Here is a 25,923-nt window from a genome sequence, read left to right as displayed (position 1 = left end):
ATGAGGTGGTATCTCGGTGTGGTTTTGATTTGTATTTCCCTGATCATGAGTGACATTGAGCATCTCTTCTTGTGTTGGTTAGCCATCTGGATGTCTTCTTTGGAAAAGTATCTATTCATGTCTTCTGCCCATTTCTTCACTACATTATTTGTATTTCAGGTGTTGAGTTTGGTAAGTTCTTTATAGATTTTGGATACTAACCTTTTATTCGATATGTCATTTGCAAATATCTTTTCCCATTCTGTCGGTTGCCTTTTAGTCTTGTTGATTTTTTCCTTTGCAGTGCAGAAGCTTTTACTCTTGATGAGGTCCTAATAGTTCATTTTTGCTTTTAATTCCCTTGCCTTTGGAGATGTGTCGAGCAAGAAATTACTGTGGCCAAGGTCAAAGAGGTTGTTGCCTGTTTTCTCCTCTATGGTTTTGATGGTTTACTGTCTCACATTTAGGTCTTTCATCCATTTTGAGTTTATTTTTGTGTATGGTGTAAGAAAGTGGTCTAGTTTCATTCTTCTGCATGTTCCTGTCCAGTTCTCCCAGCACCATTTGTTAAAGAGACTGTCTTTTTTCCATTGGATGCTCTTTCCTGCTTTGTCAAAGATTAGTTGGCCATACATTTTGGGTTCAATTCTGGGTTCTCTATTCTATTCCATTGGTCTTTGTGTCTGTTTTTGTGCCAATACCATACTGTCTTGATGGTTACAGCTTTGTAGTAGAGGCTAAAGTCTGGGATTGTGATGCCTCCCACTTTTGTTTTCTTTTTCAATATTACTTTGGCTATTTGGGGTCTTTTGTGGTTCCATACAAATTTTAGGATTGCTCTAGCTTTGAAAAGAATGCCTGTGCAATTTTGATTGGGATTGCCTTGAAAGTGTAGATTGCTTTGGGTAGTATTGACATATTAACGATATTTATTCTTCCAATCCATTAGCATGGAATGTGTTGTTGGGTTTTTTTTTTTTTTTTTCCATTTCTTTGTGTCTTCTTCAATTTCTGCAAAGGACTTTTAGAAGTACGAGCAGTGTGGGGTACCTAGGTGGCTCAGTCGGTTGAGTGTTTGACTCTTGATTTCAGCTTAGGTCATGATCTCATGGTTTGTGGCATTGAGCCCCACATTGGGCTCTGTGCTGAAAGAGTGGAGCCTGCTTGGAATTCTCTCTCTCCTCTGTCCCTGCCCTTCCCTCTACTCATGGGTGCATTCACATGTGCATACTCTCTCTCTCTCTCTCTCTCTCTCTCTCTCTCTCTCAAAATAAATAAAACATTAAAAAAAACCAGTATTGGCGGTATGATTGCTGTATCAAATCACACATACACAAAGATTGCATTTATATATTGTTGTTATTTAATACAATAATTAAACAACAAATAATTGTACAATAGTTCATTATTATATGTGTTATATATTACTATATACACTCAAAGTTTATAATTTATTTTTATTTTTATTTTTTTCAATGTTTTTTATTTATTTTTGGGACAGAGAGAGACAGAGCATGAACGGGGGAGGGGCAGAGAGAGAGGGAGACACAGAATCGGAAACAGGCTCTAGCCTCCGAGCCATCAGCCCAGAGCCTGACGCGGGGCTCGAACTCACAGACCGCGAGATCGTGACCTGGCTGAAGTCGGACGTTTAACCGACTGCGCCACCCAGGCGCCCCTCAAAGTTTATAATTTAAAAATTCAGTCAGGGGAGCCTAGCTGGCTCAGTAGATTTAGCATCTGACTCTTGATTTTGGCTCAGGTCATGATCCTAGGGTCATGGGATTGAGCCCCACATCAGGATCTACTCTGAGTGTGGAGCCTGCTTAAGGTTCTCTCTCTCTTTCTCCCTCTGCTCCTCTCTCCTGTTCGTGCACACACACACTCTCTCTCTAAAGTGAAACAAAACAATAAAATGAAAAGAAAAATTCAGGCAAAAGTTTTAGATGAAAAAATTGAAATTAGATTAACAGAATTGTGTGTTTATGTGTGTTAGAACTGGAAGAGACTTGAAAACTCATATAAAATGTTAAATTTTAGAAAAAGAGCTTAAAATTCTTGTGGTTTATATAATGTTTAGAAACGACTTTAAAAATTTTAAGAAAATTTATAAATTTATTTTTTTTAATTTCTTTTCAATGTTTATTTTATTGAGAGAGAGAGAGAGAGAGAGAGAGAGAGCGCGCGCGCACGCGCTTGCAAGCGCAAGTGGGGGCGGGGCAGAGAGAGAAGGAGACACAGAATCCAAAGCAGGCTCCAGGCTCTGAGCTGTCAGCACAGAGCCTGACGCACAGGGCTCAAACTCAGGAGCCTTGAGATCATGACCCGACCCAAAGTTGGATGCTCAACCGGGTGAGCCACCCAGGCACCCCTAAATTTAAATTTTTAAAAGGAAAAGAATGCTAAATGTTTATCAGTAGGAGAATGGGTAAATAAAAGGTCTACTCATTTGATGGAGCATTGGAGTTGTTAAAAGCAATGAGCTAGGTCTGTGTATCAGATGCTGAATAAAGTAAGGAAAATGCTGAATAAAGTATGCAGTTTGTTGTTATGTATATATATTAAAGTACTTATGGCTTATGATTATATCTATATATGTATAAAGAATTTTTAATAGTAGACTAGAAATATATACTCTAAACTCATAATAGGTTCCTACTGAGGAGGGGGAAAGGAATGGGATTTAGAGTTGTGGCTTATTGGGGGACTTTGACTTTAATCACTTTAATCGTAATGTTATTCCTTTACAAAAGGGAAGATAAACAAATGTGACAAGATTGAGACTTATCAGTTCTGGGTGATGTAATCATAGATGTTATGTTCTTGGTACTTTTGTTTTTAAAAATTTATTTTTAATGTTTATTTATTTTTGATAGAGAGCATGAGCAGGGGAGGGGTAGAGAGAAAGAGGGTGACACAGAATCCAAAATGGGCTCTAGGCTGTGAGCTGCCAGCACAGAGCCTGACACAGGGCTCGAACTCACAAACTTCAAGTTCATTACCTGAGCCAAAGCCAGATGGTTAACCATTTGAGCCACCCAGGTGCCCTGTTCTTGGTACTTTATTGAATTTTAACATTCCATTTTTTTCCTTCAAGAAAGGAAAGGAAAAGGTGGACCTTTGTGATTACAAGACTTTATTTTCCATGTAATAAAGAAGCCCAAAAGGTTGTTAGAATACTTTTAAGTGGAAATATGAAATGGTCTAGGTGCTTTATTTCACCTTTGCTACTAAAGTTCTGGGGTTTAGGGTTTTCCAAAAAACTGAAATAAAAATTATTGACAGAATCTATACCAGATATAGATGTTGTTGGGTAATTGATGATGGTTGAAGTTTTTACTAATTAAGTTTTCTACATTTTTCTTATTTTTAATATTTTATTTGTTCATTTGTTTATTTTAGAGAGAGAGCATGAGCAGGATTGAGGGGCAGAGAGAAAGAGAGAGAGACACAGAGAGAGAGAGAGAGAGAGACAGAGAAAGAGAGAGAGACAGAGAGAGAGAGGGAATCCCAGCAGGCTCCACATTCAGCGTGGAGCCTGACGCAGGGCTTGTGACCTGAGCCATAATCAAGAGTCAGAGGCTCAACTGACTGGACCACCCAGCCTTCCCAGTTTTCAACATTTTTTAAAGAATATACTGGCTTTTTAAAATAATTAAAAGTATTAAATGCTATTTTCAAAAAACAGAAGAAGCCAAAACAAAGCCATCAGAATGAAATAGTGTCATTTACTTTAGTAATCAAAAAGAGTGCATTTTTCAGGTCTTAGCTGTTAAAGGTGAAAGTGGAACATCTAAGCATTCTTACTCTTCTGATCCTGCTATAAATCTGAGAGCCTCACTGAACCCCCAGTGAGTTCAGGGAGCTTAGTAACTAGAGACCTTAAAAAATGTGGGTAGCAATTTGTTGACTAGTTCATAAGGCTTTGACAGTGAATTGAATAAAGCTACATTTGTGAGAGAACTTAGTACAGTTCCTTGTTGATTATTGGTATGCAAATTTCTTAGATAGAAAATTTTAATGAAACAATAATATGGAAACCAGAGGATTAGCAATTCCTGAAAGGATAAAAAAAGGGGAATTAGGTGGCAAGAGAAAATGTAGGGAGGACTAAAATTAAATCTTAAATATAAGATTGTTTAGAGGTTGTGTTCAATAATAATGAGAAACTGTTGTACACTTTAAAATGAAGAAACAGTATTAATCTTATAAATTATAGAAGTGGAACATAATCTTCATTTTGGTAGATTTCTTATTTATGAATTTGCTGTGAATTTATGGTTTGCATTAAATGAAAATATTTAGTTTTACCTGTATTGTACTCCAAAACCAACCTATGTATTTGTATAATCTTAGAAATACTCGTATTTTTTTCCATTTTGAGTTTATACATTCCTTAGGCAGAATTATAAATTAAATTGCAATTCTTTACAGTTGATCTAGTACCAATGATCATTTTGATTGTATATATTTTACTTTTCAAGTTTGTATTAGAAAAACAATCCAATTTTTTCCTGCTGTGTGTCTCCTTTCCTCCTCCTCCAGAACACTTCACTTCTGACATTTTTGGTCATCAAATGTTGGGGAGGAGATGTGGTTTCCTCACCGCAAGCCATTCTCTGTGACACCAGCTGGGTATCCTACAATTTAACTTGTATTCTGACACTATCTACCTGCAGATAGTGTCAGATCCTATGGATTGGCGTTTCAGTCCCATAAGACTGCTCCCACCCTAGTTCAGATGCCAGTCGCAAGTAGTAAGTAGGTCACCAGATTACCCATAACTCTAATTTGGCTACAAATTGGAGGTTCCCACCATCCCCTCCTCAACTTGGATTAACTTGCTACAGTGGCTCATATAACTCAGAGAAACACTTCCTGTATCAGTTTATTAAAGGATGTGATAAAGGATACAGATGAACAATTAGATGAAGAGATACATAAGTACCAGGTTTCAGAGGGCCCTGAGTGCAAGAGCTTCTGTCCCTGTGGAGTTGGGATGTGTCATCCTCATGCTGTGTATAGCTTGTTATCCTGAAAGCTCTCTGAACTTCATACTACTGGAATTTTTATGGAGTTTTCGTAACATAGGCATGATCAGTTGATCACCCAGGAAATGACGAGGGTTTCAGGAACCCTGTGTCAGGAACCAGGGCCAAAGACCAAATATTAGAACAAATGATGCTCCTAGTGCTCTTATCACTAAGGAAATCACAAGGGTTTCAGGAACCCTGTGTCAAGAGCTAGGGGCAGATACCAATATATATTTTTTCTATTATCTCACATACTTAAAAAAATACATTGTAACTGTATTAATAATTAAGATCTGAATTATCAAGGCAAATGTATTGATGTTGTACATGTTTGGAAATGGAAAAGCAAAATAGTAAAGATAGTACATCCTGGCTTAGAATCTGACCTTTAAAATTCATTTGAAAAGAAAGTAGGGCACTGCTGTTGTAACAGGTACATTTTTACGATCTTAGTTGCACAATAAACAAAGACTTCCTTGAATAGATTTTCTAGGAGAATCAGATGCCTATGCCAAATGTAGATTGCTGGGAACTTGCACTGCTTCCACACAGAGATAAAGTCCATCAGATGTCCTCTGGAATTCTACAGTAACACATAGTGAGAGCTAGGGAACCTGGTATTTAACTATATAACTTAATATTTCCAATTAGTAATTATATGACCTTGAACAAGTCATCTAACTTCTCTGTTCACTATTTTCTTCAGTTTAAAATGAAGAGATTTGTACTAGATGATTTCTAAAGCATCTTCTATCTCTAAAATGCCGTAATTTCATTTCACATTAGGACTCTTGCTAATGCAGATTTACAAAAGTGAGATGGTTAATACATAAATCTATGTATTCTTTCCTCTAGGTTTGATGCTCTTATTTATATATGACAAAAAGAGATATATTGTTCAAATTTTCTCTCTGATATTCATATAAAGTACTTAAGGTAATTTTTTTCAATCATTTTTTTTTCACTATTGAAAATTTTATCCTCGTATTTATGGTGCTACAATGTTTGGATTTGGAGCATATTCAATTTGAGATAGGAACTGCTAAATTTAATAAGCTAGACTTTGTTCCTTCAAGGATAGGCTCTCTCTGTTACCATGGTACTTGGCCTACTATAGGCACCAAATAATGACTATTGGATCTATTTGAATATATTATATTGCTATTTTAATGATTATGAGGTGAGGAAAGATAGTGGATCATATAACTAGAGCCATAAAGGGTGGCTTGGTTGTGAGAGCTATAAAGAAATATATAATAAAAAGTGTTCATATTAACAAAACTTAGGATGGAAGATGGAATCATGGAAAGGATAGAATTGGCCTGAAGAATAGACTAACAGAACATCATTGGTATTAATCCAAAGGAATTAGAGCCAAAATCAAAGTATGAGGAAAGCCTGTTGAGGAATGCTACTACTTAGTACATCCTCAATCTTTTTTTTTTTTAAGGTTATTTATTTATTTATTTATTCATTTATTTATTTATTTATTTAGAGAGCAAGTGCACGCACACGAATGGGGGAGGGGCAGAGAGAGAGAATCCCAAGGAGGTTCTGCACTGCCAGCACAGAGCCCGCTTTGGGGCTCCAACTCACAGACTGTGAGATCATGACCTGAGCCAAAATCAAGAGTTAGATGCATAACCAACTGAGCCACGGAGGCACCCCTGTCCTCAATCTTTGATCAACTTTGTTGATTTGTGATTTACACACAATAAGATGTATCCTTTTTAAATGTACAGTTCAGTGAGTTACAATAAGTGAATAGAATTGTATAATCATCACACAATCAAGATACAGAATATTTCCATTATCACCGACAATTCCTTGCTATCCCTTTGCAGTCAACCTCCAACCTCAACCCCTAGCCACAGTCTGAATCTGTCACTGCAAATTACTTTTGCCCTTTTTAGAATTTCATAAAAATGGATCATATAGGGTATACAGTTTTGTCTATAAACTTTTCTGTTTAATTTCTTTTTAAGATTCATTGATGTTTTACCATACATCAGTATTTCATTTCTTTTTATTGCTAAGTAGTATTCCATCATGGATGTACCACAGTATGTTTAGTAATTCACCTGTTAATGGGCATTTGGGTTATTTACAGTTTTTGAATGTTATAAATGAAATTCACATGAATAATTATATACGAGCATTATCGATAAATGTTTTCAGATCTCTTGGGTATACCTAAGAGTGGAATTTCTAGGTCATTTGAAAAGATTATTATTTTTTAAAATAAACTACCAAAGTGTTATTCAAAGTGGTTGTATCACTTAATAGTCCCACTAGCAATGTAAGACCTCTGTTTGCTCTAAACCCACTCCATTGCTTGGTAGCATCAATTTAAAAATTTTTGCCATTCTAGTAGGTACATAATCGTATCTCATTGTGGTTTTAATTTGTATTTCTGTAATGACTATGATGTTGAACATCTTTTCATGTGCCTATTAGCCATTCGTTCATCTTTTTTGATGAAATGTTTATTCAAATCTTTTGCTCATGGGTTGTTTGTCTTGTACTTACTGTGTTGTAAGAGTTCTGTATATATTCTGGACACAAAGCCATTGTCAGATAGATGTATTGAGAATATTTTCTCCCATCATGTGGTTTGCCTTTATTTTTATAGTATCTTTGGAAGAACAGTTTTAAATTAATGATATCCAATTTATCCATATTTTTCTTCTATGGTTTGTGTTTTTTGTATCTAAGAAATCTTTGCATATTCCTAAGTGTCTGCATTTTTCTCTTGTTTTCTTCTTGAATATTTATAGCTTTAGCTTTTATGACAGGTCTGTGATTCATTTCTAGTTAAATATTTGGTGTGAGATAAATAAGGATAGAGATTCACTTAAAAATGGAGCTCCTGGATGGCTCAGTTGGTTGAGTGTCTGACTCTTGATATTAGTTCAGGTCATGATCTCACCTTTCATGGGATCAAACCCCATGTAGGGCTCTGTGCTGACAATGTGGAGCCTGCTTAGGATTCTCTCCCTCTCAGGTACATGCACATGAACTCTCTCTCTCAAAATAAATAACATTTTTAAAAAATAAAAAGAATACAGTTGTCTTGTTCTAGAATTATTTCTTTTTGTTACCATTGTCAAGGTCATTTGACCAAATATGTATGGACTTAACTTCTGGACTATATTCTGTTCCATTGATCTGTACTTCTGTCCTGTGTCAATACCAGTTTTAATTATTAGAGCTTTATAGAAAGTGTGGACTTTCAGTTTAACTTCTTTATTTTTTCTTTTCAAAATTGTTTTGGTTGTCTAAGTCCTTTGTATTTCCATAGAAATTTTATTTTTAAAGTTTATTTATTTTGAGAGAGAGTGCTGATGAGTGGGGGAAGGGTAGACAGAGAGGGAGAGAGAGAATCCCATGCAGGCTCCATGCTGCCAGTGCAGAACCTGACATGGGGCTCGATCTCACAAACTGTGAGATCTGTGAGAACATGACCTGTGCTGAAATCAAGAGCTGGACACTCAACCCACTGAGCCACCCAGGTGCCCCTCCATATAAATTTTTAAATCAGCTTGTCAGTTTCTACCAAAAACCTATAGGGATTTTGCTTGGAATTGCACTGAATCTTTACATCATTTGGAAGCAAATGATGAGTGGAGGAGAAGTGAACTGGCCACACATACTGCATTAAGTTCTTCCTCAAAAGAGGCTCTTGGTGGAGCATCTCCATGTTTGCAAGAGTTATGGTGGTTGATACCGTTGTTCAGATCTTCTGTATTCTTACTGGCGGGTTTTGGTGTGCATGTGTGTGTATTCTATTAATTACTGAAAAAAGTAGGTTAAAACCTCACATTATGTCTTATGGCTTTACCTGTTGTTGTTTTTTAATATGTTAGTTTTTGTCCCATGTGTTTTGAAGCTATGTTATTAGGCACATATTCATTTATAACTGGCTATATCTTACTGATGTATTGACTCTTTTATCATTATGGAATGTCCTTCTTTCATTCTAGAAATAATTCTTATGTAATTGTTTTTGCCTGACCATAATTTAGCCTCTCCAACCTCAGTCAGTTAAGTGTCTGACTTCAGCTTAGGTCATGATCTCATGGTTCATGAGTTCAAGCCCCACATCAGGTTCTCTGCTTTCAGCACAGAGCCTGCTTTGGATTCTCTGTCCTCCTCTCTCTCTGCCCCTCCCCTGTTTGTGTTCTCTGTCTGTCTCTCTCAAAATAAATAAATAAACTTAAAAAATTTTTTAGAAATTAAAAAAAAAAAAAAGATCTGGGGTCGCTAGCCAGTTTGTCTTATTTTCTTCACCTTCCTGAGTCTTCTAGTACTGACTTTTTGTCTTTGGTCCAGGGTTTATAGTTATGATTAGCAGGAAGAAAAGGGTGGAATGCACTTACTCATTCTTGTCTGGAACCAGAAGTCTCATAATGATTTTTAATAAATGTTTCTGTATTTTCTAATTTTGCTTATTTGCCCTAATTATTTTGTTTTTCAGGCAAATGAAGATAAAACAATGTCCGCCAACCTAAAATACCTTTCCTTGGGAATTTTGGTCTTTCAGACTACCAGTTTGGTTCTAACGATGCGTTATTCTAGGACTTTAAAAGAAGAGGGACCTCGTTATCTATCTTCTACAGCAGTGGTTGTTGCTGAACTTTTGAAAATAATGGCCTGCATTTTATTAGTCTACAAAGATAGCAGTAAGTGTTTTGGTTTTCTGTTTTCAAGACATTACAATTTACTTGATTATTTTGGTGTTATTTACATATGATATATATGTATCATATGTAATATGATATATACATACAATGTATAATATATACATACATACATTCATATGTATACATATATAGAGAGAGATACATATATGTATATTGTTAACTACACATTTGAACACTATTGCCTTATCTAATGTCCTACTATTACAGACATTTCAATATTTTTCATTTTCTTAAGACAGTTTTAGTCTAGTAACGAAGACATTTTATTCTGATCTATATCATGATTCATGTCTTCCAGTTAATGCTGTAAATATGAAATATAGCTTCTTGCATTTATAATAATTTGAGAATAAGTAAATTCTATATAGTTCTGTAACTTTTAGAAATTTAGAGAAGTCACAATTTTTTACTAAAGTCAAACCTTTTTATATTATTTGTTGCATTGGTTAGTCTAGTGGTGACTAATTTGATACATTTTAAGAAAAAAACAACTTTATTGAGATATAATTCATATACCATATAATTCACAGGTTTTGAAGTATAAAATTCTGTGTTTTGGGGTATATTGCATTTTTCTTTGAAATTGTAGTACAATATATTTTTACACACATATATATCATAAAATTTGCAACTTTAACCACTTTTAAGTATAATTCAGTGGCATTAATTATATTCACAATGTTGTACAACCACTAGCACTATTTCCAAAACTTCATTCACACCAAATAGAAACTCTGTAACCATTAAATAATAATTCCCATTCCCCTTTATCTTCAGTACTTGGAAACCTCTATTCTACTTTCTGTCTCTATGAATTGGCCTGTTATAGATATTCCATCTAAGTAGAATCATACAATGTTTCTCCTTTTATGTCTGGCTTATTTTAAACAATGTTTTCAAGTTTAATCCATGTTGTAACATGTATCAGAACTTTATTTCTTTTTTTTAATGTTTATTTTGAGAGAGAGAGAGAGACATACACACAACATGCACCTGTGAGGGCAGATGAGGGAGGGGCAGAGACAGAGGGAGAGAAAGAATCCCAAACAGGCTCCATGCCATCAGCGCAGAGTCCCACGCAGGGCTCGATCGCACGATCTGTGAGATCATGACTTGATCCAAAATCAAGAGTCAGATACTTAACCATGTGAGCCACCTAGGCACCCCAGAACTTTATTCCTTTTTATGACCAGATAATATTTCATTGTATGTATGTGTGTGTGTGTGTGTGTGTGTGTGTGTATGTGTGTGTGTATGTGTATATAACGTTGTAGCCATTAATGTATTGATGGACACTTAAGTTTTTTCCACCTTTTGGTATTGTGAATAACGCAATGAATACTGAATAATTAATATTGCAATAGAGGCATAAGTCTCTGCTCAAGTCCTTGCTTTCATAACTTCTGAGTATATACATTGGAGTATAATTGCTTGGTCACATGGTAATTCTGCATTTAACATTTTGAAGAGCCACCAAACTTCTCCACAGCTACTACAACATTTTGTATTCCCATTGGCAATGTCCGAGGGCTGAAAATTCTCTACATCCTTACTTGTTATTAAAAAAAAAAAAAATGTATAGGGGTGCCATGTGGCTCAGTCAGTTGAGTGACCACTTCTTGATTTAGGCTTATGTCATGATCTCACAGTTGTGAGATTGAGCCCCATGTCAGGCTCTGTGCTGAAAGCACAGAATCTGCTTGGGATTTTCTCTTTCCCTCTCTCTCTGCCCCTCCCCACCCCCACATGTGTGCCCATCCTTTTTCTCAAAATAAATAAATAAAATAAAATAAAAAATGTATAGCCATTCTAGTAGGTGTGACATTGTATCTTATTATGGTTTTGATTTGATTTTCCCTAATGACTAATGACGTTGAGCATCTTTTCATGTGCTTATTGACCATTTGTTTATCTTTAGAGAAATGTCTGTTCAAGTCTGCTGCCTATTTTTTAAATTGTTCATAAATTTAGTATACTTTTGAATCTATTATGGTGGCCAGTGTGGCTGTAGCATATTGATCAAGGATAAGAATGGGACAAAGAGAGATTGAATTGGCGTTCAGAAAACACAATGCAGCTTTGTAGGCTACAGATATGACCATAAAAGCAAAAGGAAATAATTGAAATGTTTAAAATATGTCCCATTTTGCGCATGGAAAGACCAGTACAGTAGTCATATTGACAGTAGAGGAGATGCAAGAATAGGTTCAGGAAATCATATATGGAAGCTATGGCACTAGTCCAGGCAAGAAGATGATGGTAGCTTAGATGACATTGGTAGAGAAGAGATGATGTTTATGCGACATTGTTCTCTGAACAGGAGGTATATGCAGAACCACCTCCAAAGGCTGAAGGAACTCAAAGACTAAAGAGAAAGGCTAACAAATCCAGCTTGATGAGGGTGTCTTTGGTAGCTGCAAGAGGAGTAGATCTCTGCAACACCATCTCCCTTAAGGCCTGCTTTTATCGCCCTAGAGGTTGGGGAGTATATGTTGGAGACCATCCAAGAGGAAAATGTTTAAGAATGGGTGTGTGTCATAGGACACCTGGGTGGCTCAGTTGGTTAAGCATCCAACTTCAGCTCAGGTCATGATCTCACAGTTCCTGAGTTCGAGCCCCGCATTGGGCTCTGTGCTCACAGCTCAGAGCTTAGAGCCTGCTTCGGATTCTGTGTCTCCCTCTCTCTCTGCCCCATCCCCACTCATGCTCTGTCTCTCTGTCTTAAAAGTAAATAAAACATAAAAAAAAAAAAAAAAAAGGAATAGGTGTGTGTCAGTCATATCTCCAAGACAGATCATATCATGGACATTATATCTTAAGGATGTACTTAAAAGTGTGATTTGTTTTTTAATGTTTATTTATTTTTGAGACAGAGAAAGAGCATGAACGGGGGAGGGTCAGAGAGAGCAAGACACAGAATCCGAAGCAGGCTCCAGGCTCCGAGCTGTCAGCACAGAGCCCAACATGGGGCTCAAACTCAGAGTGTGAGATCATGACCTGAGCTGAAGTCGGATGCTTAACCGACTGAGCCACCCAGGTGTTCCAAAAGTGTGATTAAACAAAAGGAAAGAGTGTGTGTGTGTGTGTGTGTGTGTGTGTGTGTGTGTGTGTGTGTTGGGGAGGCGGGTATTTACGGCAGATTTGTCCAAGATGGCATTGATTTGGTTCACACAGATTTTTTTTTTAAATTTTTTTAATGCTTATGTATTTTTGAGAGAGAGAGAGAGACAGACAGACAGACAGAGTGAGAGTGGGGAAGGGGCAGACAGAGAGGGAGACACAGATTCTGAAGCGGGCTCCAGGCTGTCAGCCCAGAGCCCGATGTGGGGATTGAACTCACAAATGGCGAGATCATGACCTGAGCTGAAGTCAGACACTTAACCAGTTGAGCCACCCAGGTGCCCCAGTTCACACAGATGTTGGGTTTTTTGTTTTTTGTTTTTTAATTTTTTTTTAATGTTTATTTATTTTTGACAGAGAGACAGAGCATGAGTGGGGGAGGATAATGTTCTTAATATGCTATGTTATAATATTTAACTTTTGAAAAATTAGTATCATTAAAGGTATATTTCAGACCTAAAAGTATCTTAACATGTAGGCCTGTTTCCATTTTTTATAGGTGAGAAAACTGAGGCCTTGAGAGAGAGTATGTAACTTATTCAGAGTTACTTAATTATTGGTTTTACCCATTTCATGTGTTTTCTAGAATGTAGTCTAAGAGCACTGAATCGAATACTGCATGATGAAATACTTAATAAACCTATGGAAACTCTGAAACTTGCTATTCCATCAGGGATATATACTCTTCAGAATAATTTACTTTATGTGGCACTATCAAATCTGGATGCAGCTACTTATCAGGTATTTAAAATATATTTCTAGTAGTTCTTTTAAGAAACAAATAAACAAACAATAATATTAGCTCTTTTCTTTTTCAGGTCACATATCAGTTGAAAATTCTTACAACAGCATTATTTTCTGTGTCTATGCTTAGTAAAAAATTAGGTGTGTACCAGTGGCTCTCCCTAGTAATTTTGATGACAGGAGTTGCTTTTGTACAGGTAACTATTCAAGATAAGTACACCTTTCATTTTTATCACAGTTTCAAAACCTTATTGTGCATGGAGGATACATTTGTTATTTGTTGAAGCGAGTAAATTTTTATTCTCACAACTGACATATTTTGAGGGCTTCCTTTGAGTAAGATACTACATCGGGACTGCAACTAATGAGAAATAAAAGTCTTATATAAGTTATTTTACTTATTAGTCTTATACTCTGTAGGTCCATCAGTGTTGTTGCAAATGGTAAGATTTCATTCTTTTCTGTACCTGAGTAATGTTCAATTGTATTTATATACCATATGATTTCACTCATCTGTGGCATTTAAGAAACAAAGCAAAGAAAAAAAGAGACAAACCAAAAACAGACTCCTAACTATACAGAATAAACTGATGGTTACCAGAGAGGAGACAGGTGAGGGGGATGGGTGAAATAGGTGTAGGGGATTAAGAGTACACTCCTCTTAATGAGTTCTGAGTAATGTACAGAATTGTTAAGTTACTATATTGAACACCTGAAACTAATATAACACTGTATGTTAACTATACTGGAATTTAAACAAGGGAATGAATGAATGAATGAGTGAATGAAATTTTTAAAATTAAAATAAGTAAAAATCAAATTATCTGACACAAATCTAGTTAGGGAAATAAAATCGTACATAAAACAACACTGATTTTTACTGGATGTCTGGAGCTTTTGAGATTATTTTATTAAAAAAAAATTTTTAAGTTTTACTGATTTATTTTGAGAGAGAGAGAGAGAGCAAGTGGGGAAGGGGCAGAGGAGAGAGAGAGAGAGAGAGAGAGAGAGAGAGAGAGAGAGAGAGAGAGAAAGAGAAAGAGAAAGAGAGAGAGAATCCCAAGCAGGCTCCACACCAGCAGCGCAGAGCCTGATGCAGGGCTCAAACTCACAAACCATGAGCCAAAGTCAGACACTTAACCAGCTGAGCCATCCAGGCGTTCTGCATTTGAGGTTATTAATTACTCCCTTCTTATTGTTCATCAGCTTCCCTGATACCATTCTTTCCTGGTTCTTCTCATCTTCCTAATAATTCTTTATTGGGCTCCTTCCTGGGGTCCTTTTCCTTGATATTGGGGTTGCTGGTAGGCTTGTTATTTCCCTTAAATTATGTCCTTATTTTTGGAGACTTCATTCTGTAGGTTTTTATTAACACATATATGCTCATAGTTCCTTGGTCTGTGTCTCACCCATAATTTCAGATTTGTACATCTAAAAACCTGTTGGACATCTTAGTTCAGTTATTCAATAGGCTTTATAAACTGAGCATATCCAAAACTAAACTTTACCTTTTCCTCCACCGAAACTATTCTTGCTTGTATTTTTTTCCCTCATTATTTACTCTGCCTGGGAGTTGTCTTAACTCTTCCTTCTGCCTGTACATCTATTCAGTCACTAAGACTTTGCTATTGCTACTTTGTAATGCTTCTTGATTCTGTCCTTCTCTGTCTCTTCCCCAATTCATGTCATCTTGTTTCTCATGTGATCATTTGCCTCCTGATTTTTTTTACTTCAGTCTTATCCATCCCTCAAAATTCAAACTCCAGTAGTCACCACTATGGTTTGTCTAAAAACAAATCCAATCATGCCAATTTCCTGCCATCCAGAGCCCTCCTCCCCGATCACTTTCTCCAGGGGTGCTATGTCTATCTTGAATAAATATTTCTGTTATTTATTTTTTTTTAATGTTTATTTATTTATTTTGAGAGAGCAAGTGAGCAGAGGAGGTGCAGAGAGAGGGAGAGAGAAAGAATCCCAAGCAGGCTTCATACTGTCAGTACAGAGCCCAGAGCAGGGCTTGAATCCACAAACCATGAGATCATGACCTGAGGCAAAACCAAGAGTAGGACTTAACCAACTGAGCCACCCAGATACCCCTAGTTAATATATTTTAAAACGGGTATTACAAAAATATAACTGCCATTTCAAACCCATATTTTCATAGATATTGCTAAGGATAAGCTAAAGTAGGTATTACATTGTAAAAAGTGAGGTGTTTTAAATTAAAATATCAAGGGGTCTCTGGGTGGTTCAGTTGGTTGAGTGTCCGACTTCAGCTCAGGTCATGATCTCACAGTACATGAGTTGGAGCCCTGCGTTGATCTCTGTGCTGACAGTTCAGGGCCTGGGGCCTGCTTTGGATTCTGTCTCTGCCCCTCCCATCTCTCTCTCTCTCTCTCTCTCTCTCTCTCTCTCTCTCTCTCTCAAAAATAAATATTAAAAATTTTTTTAATTAAAATATCAAGTAAGAGTTCAAGTGGAACACAGATTTAACAAAAGCCATGAAGATAATTTCAGGAACACTGAACTATGGGATAAAGCCCACAGTGGTTAACATGATACCATATGGGACTTCCATAATAACCAACAGCTCCAGAATCATTTTTGCTGCTCCAACAGTTCACACTTTGAATTTCTACAACTGAACTGCTTATAGAAGCTGTTTTGTGCATCTGTGCATTTACTCATTCTCTTTCTCTTTTTTAGGGAATTTTTTGAAATTGTAAGTTGTAACAGTAATATCACTATGGGAAAAAAATAAAATGATTCTAAGATTTTCTTTCAAAAGCTCTCCTCTGCAATCCCCAAGAATGGTATTGGTTGCATTTTTATCTTAAGGTCTGAGAGTGCACTCTAAATATGTACTTTGTAAAATATCATAAGAATAAACTACAGTTTTGTTTTTCTTTTTGTTCAGTGGCCCTCAGATTCTCAGGAGCTTGATTCTAAGGAACTTTCAGCTGGCTCTCAATTTGTAGGCCTCATGGCAGTTCTCACAGCATGTTTTTCAAGTGGCTTTGCTGGGGTTTACTTTGAGAAAATCTTGAAAGAAACTAAACAATCAGTTTGGATAAGAAACATTCAACTTGGTAAGTTTTAAATGCTTTCTAAAGTTATCTTTTTTTCATAATATTTTTTAATGTTAGACTTAAAGATTACTATATATCTTTAAATAAATAAGCCTCCCATAAAATCTCACTGATACAAATGTCTGGCAAGGGGCACCTGGGTGGCTCAGTTGGTTAAGCATCCGACTCTTGATTTTGGTTCAGGTCATGATCTCATCATAGTTGTGAGATGGAGCCCCAGAGTTCTCCGTGCTGGCCATGGGAGCCTGCTTAAGATTCTCTCTCTCCCTCTCTTTCTATTCCTCCCCCCCAGAAACAATGTATTTAAAAAATAAACAACACCAAAAAGCATTGTGTTTTAAATGAATGCCTGTTATTCAAGAATATGGAATTTTAGGTCTGTGACATTAGGGTATATATAGCCTATTTCTGTCCTCACTATTTGAAGACTTTAGAACTTTATTCTTGGTTGCTCCAATTCTCAGAGAAGATGTTACAAATAACATACTCTCTTCCTGGGGGGATAAGGAGATTAAGATACTTGACAAATGTCAATTATATGATATAGTGTTATCAACTATAGTCACCATATTATATTTCAAATCCTCAAGATGTGCACTTTAATTTTTTTTTTTTAACGTTTTTTTTTTATTTATTTTTGAGACAGGGAGAGACAGAGCATGAACAGGGGAGGGTCAGAGAGAGGGAGACACAGAATCTGAAACAGGCTCCAGGCTCTGAGCTGTCAGCACAGAGCCCGACGTGGGGCTCGAACTCACGGACTGCGAGATCATGACCTGAGCCGAAGTCAGCCGCTTAACCGACTGAGCCACCCAGGCGCCCCAAGATGTGCACTTTAAATAGCTTACACAATTTTACTTGTCAATTTTACCTCAATAAAGCTGAAAAAGAAAAAAAAAGAAACTTAATAGAGAAAGTTTGAAATGATGAAACTTTCATTTTGTTTTAAAATCTTAGTATACCTTTTTATTTCAAAATATTTTGTTTTAGCTTTTAAATTCTGTAACATTTTTTTAACTGAAGGTAAATAGTTTATAACAAACAAAAAGACCTCACATACTTAAGGATTTCATTTGAACAAATATTTAAACTATTACAGTATTATAGCGTTTAATTTCTCATACAAAGATTCCAGATATAGTATTCCAGGTATATATTAATTTTGGAAAATGCTACCTGTGAGAGACAGCTTCATTGCAAATCAACCATTCTATTTCAAGTCTCTGTTCTTGTGACTTTGGAGCTCATGTTTGAAAACTGTTTTTTGTTTTGTTTTGTTTTGTTTTTTTGTCTACATCAACTTAACAAATTTACTGTGTCTCTCCTGGTAGCAGTCAGGCCCTCCACAGTGAATGTCTGTATTCCTAATGGCCTATATTTTAAGTCAAACATTCCCAAACAACCTCTAATCTCTAGTCCATTTTTCCAGCTGTTTTCCAGTAATGTGGTAACAAACTGAACCTTTATATTTATCACAGGATTTGTTTGTTTCTCTGCAAAATTTTATAAATGTATCAAGTTTTCTGTTTTTTGTTTTATGTTTTTTAAAAATATTCAAAGTAGGGGCACGTGGGTGGCTCAGTAGGTTAAGCATCGGACTCGATTTTGGCTCAGGTCATGATCTCAGGTTCGTGAGTTTGAGCCCTGCATTGGGCCCTCTGCTGTCAGCACAGCCTGCTTCAGATCCTCTGTTTCCCTTCTCTCTTAATAGCATTTCTCAAGTATCAAACTATCAACAATTAGCAAATTGATAAGGTCCAACATTAGCCAGAGAGTGAAGAAATAGGAACTCTTATTACCTATGGTTGCCAGGAGTATAGATTGATATAACCTTATTGGATCTCAATTTGGGGGTGTTTAACAAAATTTTATATAAATGCTTTGATGCAAAAATTCCACTTCTGAATAAGAATTTATCCTATGAGTATACTTACACAAGAGCACAAAGATAGATCAAGGTTATTCATTTTAGCATTGGTTACAATTGTAAAAAATAGACATGTAGAATATTGCTTAAATAAATTGTCCGTATGATTAAATAGTTCAGTGATTAGGATCATGGAGTCCAGAGCCACACTGCCTGGATTCAAATCCTGAGTCCATCACTTACCAGCAGTGTGAGCTCAGACAAGTTTAACTTCTCTGTGTATCAGTTTCTTTATCCATAAAATGGGCATAGGAGTATCTGCCTAATAGGGTTGTTGTAAGTTAGCATACATAAAGCACTTAGAACAATTTGTGGAACATCATGTTATGTATGTATTTCATATTATTATTATTATAATCATCCATAAATGGAATATTGTACAACTGATAGAATGCTGTAGATCTGTATATACTGACATGTATATAACCTGTATTGGATACCTTTTTTCCTAATTAACAAGTGTTGTTTTATAATTAAAAAATAGAAACCTAATTAATACTTTCATAAGTGTTTCTTATTGTATTTTTTATTTTTGTAACTTTGTAAATTTGTATTACTGTCATGTTCAGAATTAGACATCTTAAAATGATTGATGTATACCTGGAACTAATATAACACTGTATGTTAACTATATTGGAATTAAAATTAAAAACTTAATTAGAAAATGAATTGGCATAAATAAAAGAACATTTCATATCCTTTCAGTTCCTTTCCATCATGGAATACTTCAAGTAGTTATGTCTTTATAAAAACATTGCTTCATTCTGCACTCTGACTACATATCTTACCAGAGACTACTCCTGATAAATGGCCTCTATAGGTTTCCATTTCTTTCTTTATAGTTTGTGTGTGTATAGTTTCTTTATGTGTGTGTGTGTGTGTGTGTGTGTGTGTATGAATATATAAGAATATAGAGCTAGCAATAGGAAGATATGAGACACAATGAATATGCCAAAAGTGAGCATTTTCCAGATATTTGAATGAGACAGCCATGTGGTCATGTAATTTAAACATTATAGTTTTTAGTGTTCCAGAGTTGGTAATCTCTGTTCTTTTTTATATTGTCTTTGTCTTACAGTTATAATATAGTACAAAGTATAATTTTGTTAAGTTTATATAAATACCCAAGTAAAAGATTTTTAAAGTAGTCAAATTTTATCAAAAAGGAAAAGCTAAATATAAAATTCAGAATACCAGTGAAAAAATATCTCTCCAGACAAACTAAATGACACATGCCATAAAATTTACTTTTTTATAGGTTTCTTTGGGAGTATATTTGGACTAATGGGTGTCTACATTTATGATGGAGAATTGGTATCAAAGAATGGATTTTTTCAGGGATATAACCGACTGACTTGGATAGTTGTTATTCTTCAGGTAAAGCATTTAAAGTCTTATATTTAATGCTAATAAACTTTATTTTAATATAGAGAATCAGAGTAGCTACTGATGTATGATGGGAGGGAAAAAGATCCCTCCTGTTAGTGCTCTCATTATATCTAGTTTATTCTGGGAAGTTAAAATAGAACTGGTCTTAATGCCACAATGAAAACTTACTTTGAAAAGGTCATAAATGAACTTTATGGTATTTAAATTTGGCATAATGAAAATGCAAGTTTAAGAATTAAAGAGTTGAAGTTAGAGGTAAATATAACTTCTGATTTTTTTACAGTTCTTGTTGTTGTATATGATCAGCCCATTAAGGCTCAAAAGCAGATCTAGATATTTAAATCTGTAACAGGTACATATTAAAATATTCCTATCAAATTATCTCAGTTTATAATTTGAAATTGTTCAAGGGTTGAGTAATTTCATCATCAAAAAAAGAAAACAACTTGATAACGCTGGAGGATACAAAAGTGAAGATACAAGTCACTGCCTTCACAAAGCCTTTCTTTAAGAGGTATTTGAAGCTGTAGGAGCAAGCTCTCTTACAGAAATTGCGTGAAGGTGGCAAATTGTGGTTGTGTTTTGAAAGCAGGAAGTATACTTCTATTTTTAAGATAGGAGAAGAGACCAGGATAAATGAAAATTCAGAGGAAATATAAAATACAGATAGGGTAAGTCAGAAGAGTTTGTATGATGGCTTTTATCCTAGCAGAAGGAAGCCCTCTTCCTATAAGACTTGAGTTAAATAAAGAAGGTTTGGTATAGTTGGTATGATTCCATAGGAACTAAATAGATGATTGACTACATTGCCAGGAGGTAAAGGGACTCAAACATCAATTTGTAGTGAGCTCAATTGGCATAATTTGTGACTCTCACTAATAATAAGCTTCTGTCTTGTGAGGAAGTTATTAATGTGGGTAACCCAGATTTAGGAGTTTATAACTAGAGTTTGGCAGAAAACAAAACTATGTTGTATGGTAAAACCTCATTATTTAAGCAGGTACAATTTGGAATTTGAGAGGGATTTGGCAGAAAGTTCTTTCTACAATCTTTTCAGGAAGAAAAATCTGACAGCAATAAAAAGGGGATTGAAGGGCGAGGAGCTAGAGGAAAAAAAGCCAAGTTAGGAGCCTATTGAAAGACTAGTAAAATAACTTAAATTACACTTTATTTTTACTTCAAAAGTAAGAACATTTCATTGATCCAAGTGACAGTCTTCCCACATTTGTCTGAACAAGTGATGCTTAGTTACTAAACTGGTTGAGGATAGATGTTTTATTCACAGTACAGTTAAACTAATATAACAAACTGCAGATTATGCTGGTAGGTACTTCAGGTAGCTTTTGTAATAAAAGGGCTATTGAACAAAACTCTATGGTCATAAGAGATGATTTTTTTTTTTATTATTACTTTTTTTTAACATTCATTTATTTTTGAGACAGAGAGAGACAGAGCATGGACGGGGGAGGGGCAGAGAGAGGGAGACACAGAATCTGAAACAGGCTCCAGGCTCTGAGCTGTCAGCACAGAGCCCGACGCGGGGCTCGAACTCACGGACCGTGAAATCATGACCTGAGCCGAAGTCGGCTGCTTAACCGACTGAGCCACCCAGGTGCCCCAAGAGATGTTTAATAAAAATCACTTATTGGGTCACCTGGGTGGCTCAGTTAAGCGTCCAACGCTTGATTTCTGCTCAGGTCATAATCTCACAGTTCATGAGTTCAAGCCCCACGTTGGGCTCTGCACTGATACCGTGGGGCCTTGTTGGGATTCTTTCTCTCTCCCTTTCTCTCGGCCCTTCCCCTGCTCTCTCTCTCAAAATAAATAAATAAACATTAAAAAAAAATTTAAGGGGTGCCTGGGTGGCTCAGTTGAGCCTCTGACTTCTGTCCATGATCTCACGGTTCATGGATTTGAGCCCCATGTCAGCCTTTGCACTGACAGTGAGGAGCCTGCTTCGGATTCTCTGTCTCCCTCTCTCTCTCTGCTCCTTCCCTGCTTGCTGTCTTTCTCTTTCTCAACAATAAATAAACATTAATTTTTTTAATTAAAAAAATAAAATCACGGGGCGCCTGGGTGGCTCAGTCGGTTAAGCGGCCGACTTCGGCTCAGGTCACGATCTCGTAGTCCGTGAGTTCGAGCCCCGCGTCGGGCTCTGTGCTGACAGCTCAGAGCCTGGAGCCTGTTTCAGATTCTGTGTCTCCCTCTCTCTGACCCTTGTTCATGCTCTGTCTCTCTCTGTCTCAAAAATAAATAAAAAAACGTTAAAAAAATTTTTTTTTTTAAAAATAAATAAAATCACTTATTACAATGGGATTAAATTTATAGGACAAAAGTCTAAAGTTTTATTGAATAATGAGATTGTTTGGAAAAGCAATTTTATATATGTTTGTTTAAAATAATCTTTTAAAACTTTTGCAGGCACTTGGAGGCCTTGTAATAGCTGCTGTTATTAAATATGCAGATAATATTTTAAAAGGATTTGCAACCTCTTTATCCATAATATTATCAACACTGATATCCTATTTTTGGCTGCAAGATTTTGTGCCAACCAGGTAATATATTTTTTTCTATTGCTTTAAGTCTCCAAAATATATAGAAAAGTAAGAATTCTTAATAAGATCTGGTATGAAAAATCTTGTTTTATTACAACTTTTGAAGGATCAGTAAAAGATCCTTTTAACTATCTTTTAAAAAAAGATTGCAAACTAAATGCATAAAAGAAAATCTTCCACTGGAAAGTTTTTTATACAAATTTGGCTAGCCAGAATTTGCCCAACAGATTAAAAAATTTTTTCCAAACTCTTCTCCAAAGTAAAAAGTCATATAAAAAAGTTAATAAGTCATATAAAGTCATAAAATAAGTCATATAATGGATTTGTATGTGTGGAATTTATGTAGATAAAGCCAGAAGAGTAAATGACATTCTTGAAGAGAATAGTTAACATAGAGAATGTGGCGCAAGAGAAAACTCTTTTCGATGGTGGCAGGAAGACGTGGTTGGTTGGGAAGGGAATTGCAAGGGAAGACAGAAGACCCAGGATGTTTGGTGTCGTGGATGCCAAGGGAGGAGACAGAGTTAGGAAGAATGAAGTATGATAAATATAGATGGTATTGAAGGTCCTATCATTTTTAAAATTTATAATCATAATTTTAATTTCTAATTCTGGAGTAATAAGATTATATTTTAATGGATTCCAGGATACTATACTTGGTTTTCCTCTAACTTCACTCCACTCTTCATCTTCTCAATTTCTAAACTTTGGAATCTGAAGGCTCTGCCCTTGGACCTCTTATTTACACTCACTCCCTTAGGTGATCTCTATTCTCAAGGCTTTAAATACCATCTATATGCTAATAACTTTCACATTTTAATTTGAATTCCAAGCTTGTATATATAATTGCCTATTTGACATTTTCACTTGAATGTCTACTACATAATTCATTCCCTGTCCCTATAAGGGTTTCCCAATTTAGTACATGGTAGCATATCCATTCTTCCAGTTGCTTAGGCCAAAATCTTCCTTGACTTAAATAGGAACACAGTTTATCCACAGTAACCTAAGAGAAGGCAGAGTCTATGGATATGGATGTATAGACAGACTTAAAAAGGAAAGTTAAAACGTATGGAAGTTCTTTACCTCCTGAGTGAAGTAAGAAGTAAGGTCATCAGCTTCTCTTTACCCTTCTCTCATACATCATTCTAATCTAGAAAGAAAACCTGTCAACTCTTCCTTTTTGGTATCTCCAGGGTCAACCATTTCTCACAACTTCATTGCTACCATCCTGGTCCAGGGCACACTCATTTATCATCTTGATTAAGGAAATAATCTGTTGATGTATCTTCTTGCTTCTTCTCTTGGGCTGTGCTCCTACAATTTTCTCCATTCAGCAAACAGACTGATTATTTTCTATGTCAATTAGATCATATGACTTCTCTGTTCAGAAACCCTCTGCTTTCCATGTCATCTAAAAGTTGTCATCATTAATGACTTATTTGATGTGGCCCTCAGCTACCTTTCTGTCCTCATCTGATAATCTGATACTACTTTCCTCTTATTTGCTTTTTTTTTTTTTTTTAAGTTACAGTAATCTCTTGGCCATGGGCTTTGATTTGTCCTTCAGTCATCTTGGAATACTCATCCCCTATGTATTCACATGACTAACTTTCTCATATCCTCAGGTCTCGGTTCAAATGTTACTTTATCAGGGGCGCCTGGGTGGCGCAGTCGGTTAAGCGTTCGACTTCAGCCAGGTCACGATCTCGCGGTCTGTGAGTTCGAGCCCCGCGTCAGGCTCTGGGCTGATGGCTCGGAGCCTGGAGCCTGTTTCGGATTCTGTGTCTCCCTCTCTCTCTGCCCCTCCCCGTTCATGCTCTGTCTCTCTCTGTCCCAAAAATAAATAAAAAACGTTGAAGAAAAAAAAAAAAAAATGTTACTTTATCAGGAGACCTCCCGAAATAAAAGGGTACCCCCCTCCATTCTATCATTCTTTCCTCCTTTCTTCAGAAGATTTATTACCATCTTATAAGCAAGGTCAGAGGTTGGCCTATAAGAGGTACTCCTTGTGTCTGAATGAATGTTCAAGATCTTAAAATTTTAATACAGCTAGTAAAACTCATTTGCGTCACTAGAGTGAGATAGGATTATGGGTGGAATTTGGCAGGAGAAAAATATAATATGCCCTTTATATTTCTATATTGAACATTTATGGTTTCCTTCTTCTAGCAACCTGGACAATAGGTCTGGGACATGCATGTTGAGATCTGTGATTTTTATGTGACATGAGTTTAAAATTACTTGTTTCTAGTTTGGTATGGGAATGAATTACTTAGCTAGTGAGACTAGCCTAACAACTAGGATCTATACCTTAATTATGCTTTAGTTACTCTATTCATTAAGTGGGGGCAGTTATGCGCTTTGTATTATTTGAAAATGTTTGGAACTATAGATTTTTAGGGTACATTTAAAAAAGCATACCTTAAAAAAAAAATCAAACCTCATATAAGGCTAAGTCATGGTGTTAACTTTAAATCTTTGAAACATGCAGGGAATGAACAAGTAAATGAAAGGGGAAATCAGTAGAGGGACAAAATAGTGGTGTGTCAATAAGATGTATACCTGCATGTAAATCCATGTTTCTGAGGGTCTGTGTAAGGTATGTTGCGATGAATATAAAAAGAGAAAAGACAATGATACCGTTATTACTGAATGAATGAATGTTTTGACACTGAGCCGCATGAAGGAGATGGATTATTTTTCCTAAAATATAACTAGACCCTCTGTCTTTGTATATTCTTATTTTTGTGAAGAGCATCTCTTAAGGAATAAATCCATGACCCCTATTCCAAATGTATTAATATATTTTCCATGGTTACCCCCATTTCACTTCCCAAAACGGTTTTCGTGTGTGTTTTGGTTTTGTTTGTTTTGTTTTGTTTTGTTTTGTTTTGTTTTGCTTTGGTTTCTCAGAAGTGGTACCCCTATACTTGCTTTTCTGGCTGCTTCTTTGGTAATCTGTCAATCCTTATTCACTCTCTCATTCATCTTATCCACTGCCATGTCTTGTCTGTCCTCTCTATGAAGATAAGTCCCAACTTCAACTCTAGATCCCTATTTTCAGCTGACTGCTAGACATCTCTACTGATATCACATCACCAGTATTTCCTTTCCTAACTTATTTTTCTTGTGTTGATTATTTTGCTTTTTAGCATTAACCATCCTTGCATTTAGGCTTATTTATTCTTTTATCAAAAATGTATTAAGTGTGTAGTATGTGTCTTCCTTTCACTGTACCAGATCCTGGAAAAACCTAAATTTATGAATGAGATATGTTTCCTCTCTTCAAGGAGGTCACAGTGATTAGAAAGTTAGATATGTGAATAAATAAATGAGAACTTTATGATTAATACATTATTGAAGTATATATATAATTCTGTT

General features: G+C 35.9%; 1 protein-coding gene across 5 annotated transcripts in view; it reads left to right on the top strand.

The window, feature by feature from the left end:
• Positions 1 to 25,923, top strand: part of SLC35A3 (solute carrier family 35 member A3) — a 51,806-nt gene that overhangs the window by 20,050 nt on the left and 5,833 nt on the right. For 4 of the 5 annotated variants that reach the window (XM_058716437.1, XM_058716441.1, XM_058716439.1 and 1 more), the window contains 6 exons: positions 9,490 to 9,694; positions 13,422 to 13,576; positions 13,654 to 13,776; positions 16,497 to 16,668; positions 19,854 to 19,972; positions 22,406 to 22,539. In XM_058716437.1, coding sequence (XP_058572420.1) covers positions 9,490 to 9,694; positions 13,422 to 13,576; positions 13,654 to 13,776; positions 16,497 to 16,668; positions 19,854 to 19,972; positions 22,406 to 22,539 — 908 coding nt within the window. Of the gene's footprint in view, positions 1 to 5,867; positions 5,949 to 9,489; positions 9,695 to 13,421; positions 13,577 to 13,653; positions 13,777 to 16,496; positions 16,669 to 19,853; positions 19,973 to 22,405; positions 22,540 to 25,923 lie in introns of all 5 variants that reach the window. The other variant, XM_058716440.1, reaches the window with a different exon arrangement.

Source organism: Neofelis nebulosa, chromosome 2 (assembly GCF_028018385.1).
Source record: "Neofelis nebulosa isolate mNeoNeb1 chromosome 2, mNeoNeb1.pri, whole genome shotgun sequence".
Classification (NCBI taxonomy): domain Eukaryota; kingdom Metazoa; phylum Chordata; class Mammalia; order Carnivora; family Felidae; genus Neofelis; species Neofelis nebulosa.
Note: the sequence above shows the minus strand (reverse complement) of the source record. Positions and strands in the feature narration are given on the sequence as shown.